The 11,489-nt window shown below is 39.5% G+C and overlaps 1 protein-coding gene across 2 annotated transcripts in view; it reads left to right on the forward strand.

The window, feature by feature from the left end:
- Positions 1-8,902, forward strand: part of SLC35D2 (solute carrier family 35 member D2) — a 35,428-nt gene extending 26,526 nt beyond the window's left edge. The window contains exons 11-12 of one of the 2 annotated variants that reach the window (XM_075067211.1): positions 2,689-2,771; positions 7,341-8,902. In XM_075067211.1, the coding sequence (XP_074923312.1) occupies positions 2,689-2,771; positions 7,341-7,377 (120 nt within the window). In that variant the 3' untranslated portion in view covers positions 7,378-8,902. Of the gene's footprint in view, positions 1-2,688; positions 2,772-3,511; positions 5,234-7,340 lie in introns of those variants that run through there. The other variant, XM_032788100.2, reaches the window with a different exon arrangement.
- The last annotated feature ends 2,587 nt before the right edge of the window (positions 8,903-11,489 follow it).

Genomic DNA, 11,489 nt, shown 5'->3' on the forward strand with positions numbered 1-11,489 from the left:
CCGCGGTGGCGCCCTGACCCAGGGGACACCCTGGGCTGCCGGCTGCCGCGGCGGCGCCCTGACCCAGGGGACCCCTTGGACTGCCGGCTGCCGCGGCGGTGCCCTGACCCAGGGGACACCCTGGGCTGCCGGCTGCCGGCTGCCTTGGCGGAGTCCTGACCCAGGGGACACCCTGGGCTGCCGGCTGCTGCGGCGGTGCCCTGACCCAGGGGACACCCTGGGCTGCTGGCTCCCGCCAGCAGTTCAGACTCCGTCTCTGTCCTAGCAGCAGCAACTGCTCAACCATTTAAAAAAAAATTGGGGGGGCACTTTTTGGTGCCCCCAAATCTCGGTGCCCTAGGCAACCGCCTAGTCTGCCTAAATGGTTGCACCGGCCCTGCTCAGATCTGATCCATGCATTGTTATTTTAAATTATGTACATGTGCCCTGAGACATCTGGATAGGGCATATTACAAATTGTAAAATAACTAAAGAAATGTGGATCATTACAGGCACAATAAAATCAATGCGATAGACATTGCTTTCTAGACTGGTTCACATATTCCCACCCCAAATTTGACTTGGCATAAGAATCCTTTAGGCATTCCATCATAAACAGGGAACAAGGGTCTTCCAATACACGAAGACCCAAATAGCATACGAAATTTGGTCAGTATAATAATACTGCATCTGTAATTTTCACTCCATGCATCTGAAGAAGTGGGTTTTTTACCCACGAAAGCTTATGCACAAATAAATCTAAATAAATCTGTAAGGTGCCACTGGACTCCTTGTTGTTATTGTGGATACAGACTAACATGGCTACCCCCTGATACTGAAATTCTGACTCAAATTCACTAAACCTTTTTGGCTTGCACTGCAAGAGCACCGAAGGCTTGGATTTTCCCTGGAAAATCACTGGTGAGCAAGGTGGAAGGATGCCGAAGTCCTGAACAAACAATTAAGGACCCAGTGGCTTTTCACTCCCCTAGGAAATATGGTCCATTTTCAATCGCATCCACACATCACAAGACAGATGCTCCCACCTTCCCCATAAATGGAAACTGAGATACAATCCTATTTGTGACTGTGGAAACGGATTTCAAAGTAGGGAACACATAATTAATTAATGTCCCGAATGATCTGATCCTGGTGATATCTCTGCCATCCATTCCACGTCACGTGAAGCAATTAATTGGATTGACAATTGAGTATTGGACAGCTAACATTTGTGTTGTTAAGCCACACAAAAGAAAACGACTAAATAAAAATACCATAACTGATTTCTGAAAGGTTTTTTGAATTTTGAAAGGCACTTTGTGACTCTAACACCCAATAGAAATGAGGTCATTGACCGAACTTGATACCAAAATTTGTGAAACAAAAGTGTGGGCAAAATGAGCACAGCACATAATACCTATCTAGGGAAAAAATCATTTTTTGAAACTTTTTTTTTTATTATTAAAAGATGTGTCCATATTGATCTATGGCCAAATGGTCTGATTGCCTTTTCATGCTCCAGAGCAAAACACTGAACCCTGTAGAAGAACAATAAATCATTTTTTATTCATTTTTTTTTATTTTCCAACACTTCCCCCCCCCTTCTTTTTGAAGGACATGAGACCAATTTTCAGGAAATTGGAGGTGAAATGAATCGTAGAGTATGTCTTCACTGTAAGAAAGAATGTGTTCTTAACATAGGCTAGCTAATCCATGTTAGCTAACTCAACTTAAAATGGCAGTGAAAACATAGCAATGTAGCTTTTAATTTAGGTTAGCAGTGAGAGTTAGAGCCTAAAGGGGAGGCTGGCATTGAACTTGAGCTTCTAGCCCAAATTAAAGGCTGAGGGCTGGTCTACACTAGGGGGGAAAATCGATCTTAAATACGCAACTTCAGCTACGTGAATAACGTAGCTGAAGTCGAATATCTAAGATCGGATTACTCACCCGTCCTCACCGCGCGGGATCGATGTCCGCGGCTCCCCCTGTCGATTCCACAACTCCGTTGGGGTTGGTGGAGTTCCGGAATCGATATAAGCACGCTCGGGGGTCGATATATCGCGTCTAAATGAGACGCGATATATCGATCCCCGAGCAATCGATTGTAACCCGCCGATACGGCGGGTAGTGTAGACGTAGCCTGAGTTGCTGCTGCATCTTCACTGCTATTTTAACCTGAGTTAAGAACACACCCTTTTGTAGTGAAGAGGAACCCTCCTTATATCGCAAAAAGTAGCATCCATTTTTGGGGGGCCAGGGGGCCCCAATTTGTGCCTACACTTGAATAGCCAGTGCAAATCTGAATACCTGACCTTCTACTCATTGCAAACGTAAATCAAGACGCTGTAAACACAGATGCTGAGATTTTCACCTGAAAAAAAGAGGTTGGGCTCAGCTGAAAATGTACCCTGCAAAAAAGGTACATAGAAAAGTATTAAAGAAATAGTCCTTGGGATTTCTGGTCCTTCAAAAACGTTCTACCCGAATCAGCTTGTAGTGAATTGTTCATATTTGAGAAAATAATGAATGCTTATTATATATATTGTTTTTACATTATCAGTAAACTTGCCACACTGTGAAACTGATTTTAGTAATAGTTTTTGAAAGGACAACAACTAAACATGTTCAAAAGCAAATTAACTTGAAGACATTTAAATTGTCAAAGGCTAAAATTGTTTAGTAAATGCCTGGCTTTTGATTTCTTTTCAGAATATATCCATTGCATATATTGGAATGTTGGTTGGTGGAGACTACATATTCTCTATATTAAACTTTATAGGGCTAAATATTTGGTAAGTGGAATCTGAATGGTCTTCATTTGGTAAAACAGAGAAACTATTCCTTAATGAGCACTAGTTTGTTTTTGTTTCAACTGGCCAATTTGGTTGAGGTAATTTTGAAACCTGTGGCTGGGCGAGTGCTATATGTTGCCTCAGGATGTAAAATTCATTAGGATCAGTTCTAATTTTTACATCTATTTATGTTTGTTTCTGTATATTTATTTTGTCATGTTAAGATTGTAATTATGTAGATATACCTGCAGTTTTACTACTAAGAGCTGTAGCTCATTAGTTTTTATGAGCAGAGCTGGGTCTTGTCAGTTTGGGGATGAGACAGCTAAGGAAACTTCAAGTATTGCAGGAAACGGGAATGTTGATTCAATGAGATATGCTCATCCCTGTGACTTGTCACTGAATCTGTGTGCCAGGATGATGTACTTTCAGTAGGAGTAATCATTCTTCATTTCCAGTTCTTAAAATGTGTTCTCTTATCACATCCCATCCCATCCCATCCCATATAGGTGCTGTCGAGTGGTTATTTATTGATTTTCCCCTTCCCCGGTATATTCAGGGCCAGATTGTCTGCTCATGTAAATCGGTGTAGCTCTAAGCTATATAAATTGACACCAGCTGAGAATCTGTTTTTTTGTCTGTAAAGCACTTTGAAATCTTTTGGAAGGAAAGTTGTTATATACATATATGATTTTTGTCAGCAAGTATCCCTGATCCTGTGTCTGCTCTCTCTTCTTTAGCATGGCAGGAGGACTGAGATATTCATTTTTAACATTACAAGACCACAACAAGTCTAAGCAGCCTACAGATGTAGAAAACACATCTTGATTCAAAGAGCTAGCAAAAATGAATAATGTGAAATGCAGTGAAGATGCAAGCTCACTAAACAGCACTGCCATGAAGTTAATCAAGCACATGCAGCAGGAATGTATCTGAAATGAGAAAACTCTACCTCAGTTACCATTGCGCACACACATCTTATAGGCTCAAAAGTGTTCTTATACACAGTGTCGCAACTTAATTTTTGTTTTATTCTTTATACCAAGACTGACTTATAATATGGGAACATCTATCCAAAGTAATTGGCTAGTTGTGACTGTCTTTATTCTTCTTGCCATTGACAATATTTGTACTCAGCCAATTCTTAAATTTCTTACTCAGTTTTCATCAATCCTTGTGAGGCAAAACTCCCACTAAAGACAATGGGGGCTTGATTCATTTCTATCCTGTACCTTGCAGACTTGTTTACATCTACAAAGAGGGTGTACAATGCTACCAAATCAAAATGGTTTTACACCCACTTTGCACTAGTGTAAATGACTGCACAACTGGATCCTGGCTCACTACAAAAGCAGTTTTCCCTCTCTTGGTATTGACACCTCCTCATCAGTTATTGGGAGTGAACCACATCCAATCTGACTGAATTGGCCTTGTCAACATTGGTTCTCCATTTGTAAGGTAACTCCCTTCTCTTCATGTGCCAATATATTTATGCTTGTGTCTGTAATTGTCATTCCATGCATCTGAAGAAGTGGGAGGTTTTACTCATGAAAGCTTATGCCCAAATAAATCTGTTAGTCTTTAAGGTGCCACCAGACTCCTTATTGTTTTTGTGGATACAGACTAATACAGCTACCCCTCTGATACTTGGATCCAAGGTGTTTGTCCTGGATAAGGAGTGATTGAAAATTAAATGAGGAACTCAGGGTACACCCCAATATGTTTTGAATAAGGAGTCCTCTCTTATCCTACCAAATCTCTGCTTAATTCTTCCAAAGAAGCTATCATCCTCTGTGGTATCACAGTCTGTTGCCACAATCATGGTTGTTTTTTCATCAGTGGATTATTCTGACTTTCTGCTGGATCAAATGAAAGGAAGAGATGGGCAGCGAGAGAAATATTCATTGTTTAAAGAGAAATACCTTGGCTGATTAGCCAGTACTGCATGGAAAAATATGAGAGAGAGCAGAAAGGTAAATTCATTTCTGTTCAGGTATGCATACCTAGATATCAAAGGTTCCCCTCTGCACATTGTCAGCGCTTAGCTTGGAACACTGCCAGCAAATGCTGCTACTGTTTGCTGACTGGAGCAGAAAAGAGTGGCACACTGAAGACTGACTTTATGCAATAATGTTTCATTGATGCAGAATTGTTGAGGTCCCACAGTGTGCCATGTACGTAATGATAGCTGAAACCATGTAGAATTCATCTGGTTTATTTCTGTACTCTAAACTCAGACTGTGTTCCCAAGGATTCAGTAAGGAGACGAAGGATAGTCTAGTAGTTGAAGTACAAAACTTGAATTGGGTGATCTGGGTTCTGTTCTTGCTTCTGCCGTTGATGTTGGACAATAACATAACTGCTGTCTGCCTCAGTTTTCTTATCTGAAAAGACAGAAAATATATATTTACCTACATCACCGGGTGTGTAGTTAAGTTAAATAAATCAATCTTTGCAAAGCATTTGATCCTCAGATGGTGCCACAGGAGTGTAGAGTGATGATTATTGTTAAGGTTCTCAATTTCAGATACACATGAGCCAAGTTATGATTTTCTGTTGAAATCATGAGAAGCGTTGAAGTTTCACAAGGTTTTGACATGGAACCAGGTACATCTGGATAGTATTGATTGTCTGAGTTTCAGTTTGAGATTTCTGGTTCAAACTCAGCAAAACTTGGGGAGTACAAACCCATGTGGACCATAGGAAGTGGTATTTTGGGTCAGCAGCAATGCCTATCTAGTCCAGTATCCTCTCTGACAGTGGCCAGTACCAAATATTTCAAAGGAAGTTGTCAGAATTCCACAATCTACAAATGTGGGATATCTCCCAGTCTCACCCTGATCTCTAATAGATAGAGGTTGGCTTAAGCACTGAAGCATAAGGTTCCTACATTTTTGTTGTCATTAATTATAACTCTGAATATTCTTGATAGCCATATAATTATCCACTCTCTTTTTGAATCTTAAATTCTTGGCTGCAATGACTTCCTGCGGCAAGAAGTTTCACAGCTTAATCAGGTGTTGTGTGAAAAAAGTATTTCCTTTTATTAGTTTGAATTTCTCACCTTTTTAGTTTCATTCACTGGCCCCTTGTTCTCATTTTGTGTTGTGAGAAAGGGAGAACAGAAGCCCCCAATTTACCTTCTCTATACAACTCGCTCATTTACACAGTATAATTCCAGTTATCCAAATACTCTTTTTCCAAAAATCCTAGTTTATCCGAATCCACGCATCCTTCCCCTGCCCCCATGTAGCCCTGTGTTATTGAATCACCCACTGATAAATTCTCGTTTAGCCTCTTAACAACCACTAGCACTACTCAACCTCTTTATATTTGTATAGTGGTTCTTATTGGTTACTGCAGCTAGTGAGATCTAATCTTGTTTGCGCAGCTTGGCAGGACAATGTTAAAAAAAAAAAAAAAGATCCGTTTGGATCTCAAGCAGCAACTACAGATTCTTGAGGTCCTAGGCCTGACTTTCACCTAAAACTTAAGTCAACCTAGCTATGTTGCCCAGGGCTGTGAAAATTTTCATGCCTTCAGCACCATAGTTAGCCTATCCCCCAGTGTGGACTTTGCTAGGTCAACAGAAGGATTCTTCCATCCATCTACCTACTGCCTCTCGGAGGGGTGGATAACTACACAGATAGAAAGGATCCCTTCTGCTGATATAGGAAGCATCCATACTATGGCACTACGGTGGCACAGCTGCAGCACCATAGCTGCGCTGTTGTTGTAGTGTAGATATATCCCAAGAAATATCAGCATTACTCCCTGTGTTCCCTGTATTTCTATATCTGTGAAACTGCAGCTCAGAAGAGCATTTCTGTTTCTCCAAATGCCCAGTTATCTGAAAGTTTTTGATGTACCCCAGGCCATTCAGATAAATGAAAGGGTATCATATGCTTCATGCCCCCATTTATTCATTTCCTTTCTGAGGTCTGTGTGGATCAAACCAAAAATAGTGTTTGTATGAAGCTTTGTAATGTGAAACCATCTCATTTTGAACAGTTTGAAGAATGGCCTAAGAGCGGTCTACACAGCTAAGTCAATATGTTTCCCTCTCTTGGTATTATTATATTGGCACAACTATCCCAGTAAATTTCCATGTGCAGACAAGCCCTAATCCAGAAAGCAATATGTGACCTTTCCATCTCCATTCTGTCAACTATTAAAGAAAAGCAGAACAGGTATTGAAATGCTGTTTTATCATTATGATGTTCAGACAACACTCTGGTATTTTGTTAGTATTAGAGAGCCAGGTATTATGGATGTGGATTTCAAACATCCTAAAGTTTGAGGAGCATTTGTTTCTGTGGTTATGTTTCAGCTTAGAAAAATGGAGGCCATTTGCAAAAACCAGAGCCAGGTTTGGATTTCAAACCTCAGAGGTTGGGGGTGTTGGATGGAGCATTTGGACTCTGGTCCATCTCTAGTCAGTGTGTTTACTAACTTAATTTAAAATATAAACCATGCTGCTTGATTACTGAAATCTTTTTTGCAGGGCATTTAACTTGCTCATGAATAGTTTTTTAGCATGAAACTGAAAATTACCTCAAATTGTCACAGGTACTGTATAACCATTTTCTGCCAGCCCTACATTTAGGGCCAGACTGGAGAACAAAGAACCTCTCCCTGCTCAAGAGTCAAACACAAGAGTCATCCTTGTGTTCTCAGGATCTGTACTGTCGTAAAGGCAAGCTTCTCCAAAGTGAGGAGAGCAGAGACACTGCACCTTCCCCAAAATTGGCACAGTTGGTCTCTTTCTAGCTCTGGAAGGTATTTTGCCTGCTAGAGATACATCTTTCATCACTCCTGCTGAATGATGCAACTCTGCACTTCCACTGTCTGGAGTTGGGGCTGCATGCTGTGACCAAGCCTATATTGTAACTCTACCTTTCATATCCCAATCCAGAAAGCAGTTATGGCTAGATTGTTTTCTGGTTGAACTAATTTCCTTTAGGGCTTATCTATCTGGTAGGTTACTGTGCAGTGAACCAGGGGTGTGGGCCCACAGTTGGGAGAGGGATAGCTCAGTGGTTTGAGCATTGGCCTGCTAAACCCAGCGTTGTTAGTTCAGTCCGTGAGGGGGCCACTTAGGGATCTGGGGCAAAATCAGTACTTGATCCTGCTAGTGAAGGCAGGGGGCTGGATTCCATGACCTTTCATGGTCCCTTTCAGTTATATGAGATAGGTATATCTCCATATATTATTAAAGTTGATTGCACAGTAATGTCACACATGGACACTCCTACAGTGCACGGAGGTTATGTCTAAGCTGCAATTAAAAACCCATGGCTGGCCCATGCCAGCTGGCTCGGGCTCGGGCTAAGGGGCTATTTAACAGTAGTGTGGACGTTCAGGCTCAGGCTGGAGCCTGTGCTCTAGGCCCTGTGAGTTAAGAGGATCCTAGAGCTCAGGCTGCAGCCCAAGCTTGAATGTCTACTTCACAGTTAAACAGCCCCTTAGCCTGAGCCCTGTGAGCCCAAGTCAGCTGACCCAGGGCAGCCACGGGTTTTCAGTTGCAGTGTAGACATACCCCAAAAGTCTCAGTGTGACTTGGTATACTGCTGCTTGAAAGCATGTTCATCACTTTCACTTTTACTTTCTGCCTATTATGATCTAGTACAATTCTGCCAATTCAAGAAAATACTTTAATTTTTAAAAATATTTTCTTTTATATTTAAAAAAATTCTTGAACATTTTTCTGTTCATGTTGTCTAATAAAATTCCCTTTGCCCCACCACTACCACCAGAATGTCAAATTTGGGCCTAAACTACCTGATCATTCAACTTTAAGCAGGTGGGCAAGATGGCAGGATGGCTTTCACTGATAATCAGGGGATTAGCACAGCAGTGGGATTACAATATTGCTTGATATATAGTAATTGCACCTACTGAAATGAGGCACACTTAGTTGTTTTCCTTGCGGGTTTCTTTTCATGTTCAACTTGGTATGTAGCTTAATTCTACAATATTGTTTGCTGTATGCTTGTAAATAAAGAAATGCAATTATTGTTACTATTTTTGTATTTTTATTATTGGGTGTAGAGAAATGATACTTCTAAATCACAAGTGAACCGTAGGTCAAATGCATTACAGTAAAAAAACAATATCTTCATAGTTGAAGTAATTTCAATTAGCCAATTATGCATACCAGGCTTCTGATAAAATCTTTGAATTTTGGGTTGCTTAGCTAAAGTACAAATCTTATACATATGTATGTTTTATTAATCAAAGTAGATGTAAAAGATCATTAAGAAGTTCAGACATTAAAATAGGTGATTCTGTGGTAATGTTTGTAGAGTTTATGTGGATGAACTTAATGTAGGATGTCTAAAGTTCTCAAGAACATATCAAATCCAAAATCTAATCACACAATGGCCAACAATAATCTACTATTTTCTTTCCATATAGAAAATTTTGATCCCTAATTCTAGTGCTTATCCATTTGCCAAATTTTAGGTCAGTGAAAGCTACAGGAATGTCAGGGACTGTTCAACCAAATGTAATTCTTAAGTTAGAAATTTAAACACGTATTGAATTATTGAAATGATAATTACATTCAGAATTATTTTGACAGATATTGGTAACTTTACATACCTCACCCCAAAGTATCCATTTACTAAATCAAAGCTACTTCTAATGTGTCTTGCCATACACCAGTAGATAACCCTACTCTTAGTTTTATACAAACTCTTAAGTTGTTTTAACCAAGTGTTAAGGTGTTTTGTAAACTCTTAGAACTCACTACTCCAATCTTTCTCTTTTTGTGGACAGGCCAAGATTTTAAAACAAGGAGCCCAATTTTAGGCTTCTAAGTCCATATTTAGGTACCTAAACAAATGGCCTGATTTTTCCAAAGTGCTGAACAACTAGTAGTTCCCTTTGACTTTAATGGGAACTGCTGTATGCTTATCAATTCTGAAAATCAAGCCACATGTTTAGGTAACTGTAGGGAATGATTCTGTACACAGAGCTTGGATAAGCAGTAACTGGATTAGGATATTATAATTGTACAAATATTTATAGGCTGTAAAGATCAAGGATGAATAAGAATTGATTATCATAGTATTAGCAGTAATTGGATGAGAGTAAAAAAAGGAAAACTGATTCTGAATAACAGAAGACACTTTCTGACAGTGCATCTCTAAACCATTGTTGTAAACTGAGTCCCAGAAAAGGAAAATCCCCAAGGTCACTTTCAGTCATTGGCAGAGCTGGAAATAGACCCTAAGAGTTCTGAGGCTCATGGTCCAGATCTGACAGCTAGAAAATACTGCATCTCATTAGAGTATTATAGAATCAAGGGACCTCGAAAGGTCATCTTCTCTAGTCCCCTAAACTCATGGCAGGACTAAGTATTATCTAGACCATCCCTGACAGCTGTTTGTCCAACCTGCTCTAAAAATCTCCAATGATGGAGGTTCAACAGCCTCCCTGTGAAATTTATTCCATTGCTTAACCACCCTGACAGTTAGAAACTTTTTCCTAATGTCCAACCTAAACCTCCCTTGCTGTAATTTAAGCCCATTGCTTCTTGTCCTGTCCTCAGAGGTTAAGAAGAACAATTCTTCTCCCTCCTACTTGTAACAACCTTTTTCTGTATTTGAATATAGTGTAGAAAACAATCTGCTTTGGTAGGGAGACGGTCTTGATAAAGTTTTTTGTTGTTGTTATGGATGTTCTGATGGCAACTCCAAAGTCAAAGTTGTACTGAGATTTTGACTTAAAGAATTCAACCTCCTTGTTACATATGAAGAACACTGTATCCTCCCCAAACTTACAGCATTCTGAGTACATAATGAATTTCTGGAGAAATTGCAAGTATTTTTAAATAATTTTAAGTTACAATTAGTTAAAAAAGGAGTACTTTAAGAAATGCAGCACTGAGTTTGTTTTTGAGAATGATTTTAATAATGGAATAACACAAATATCAAACACTTCAAACTTTCCATTTAGGTAAAACTCACTGTAATCTCATGCACAGTTTACCTTTGAAGAAATCAGGTTGCAATTAAGTGAAATTATTAATTATTGTTATTGTTTTAATTAGAAACTAATAGTGCCTGCAGTAGGACCATTGTGATCAACCAGTCATCACCTTTCCTCTTTAACTAATCTGTATACTGCAATTGTCTTGGCGGAAGTGAGTCAGCTGTGTGAGGGGAACTATACAGCAGGATTCCAGTCATAGATTATTTGGCTAAAAGAGTTTTTAAATTTGAACATAATCCATACAAGTTAAAATATGTAAATGCGTAGTTCAGGTACATAAACAACCTTTATTCTGCTCTGTAATAAGCATATGATGAATGCAGTTTGGTGTTTCTGGTCCCAGATTAGATGAAACTGACATTTAAAGATTGGTTTTTCATTTCTTTTCCCTTCATATTGTTGCTGCAGAGGAGTGTTAAGGTTGCCTGAGTGCCTAAAGTGTGTATTTCCATACCTTAACATGTTTGGCTTTATAATAAGTTTAAACTTAACCCTGCATTTTCTATGTTACTAGTGATTCTTCTTGGGATAATTACAACTTTCTTGTATATTTCTTATCCTTAAATTACTGATATCTCCTCTCAACATCAAAAGCAATTTAACATAGAGGTTTTTGTCTGAGAATTTAGAGATGAGTCCAGGCCACAGAGTAGGATCCTAATTCAACATGAACACGTCCAAAGTTTTGAGGTGTCTGCAATGAAGATTTTAGTTTGTCCA

This window comes from Chelonoidis abingdonii, chromosome 6 (genome assembly GCF_003597395.2).
Source record: "Chelonoidis abingdonii isolate Lonesome George chromosome 6, CheloAbing_2.0, whole genome shotgun sequence".
Lineage (NCBI taxonomy): Eukaryota > Metazoa > Chordata > Testudines > Testudinidae > Chelonoidis > Chelonoidis abingdonii.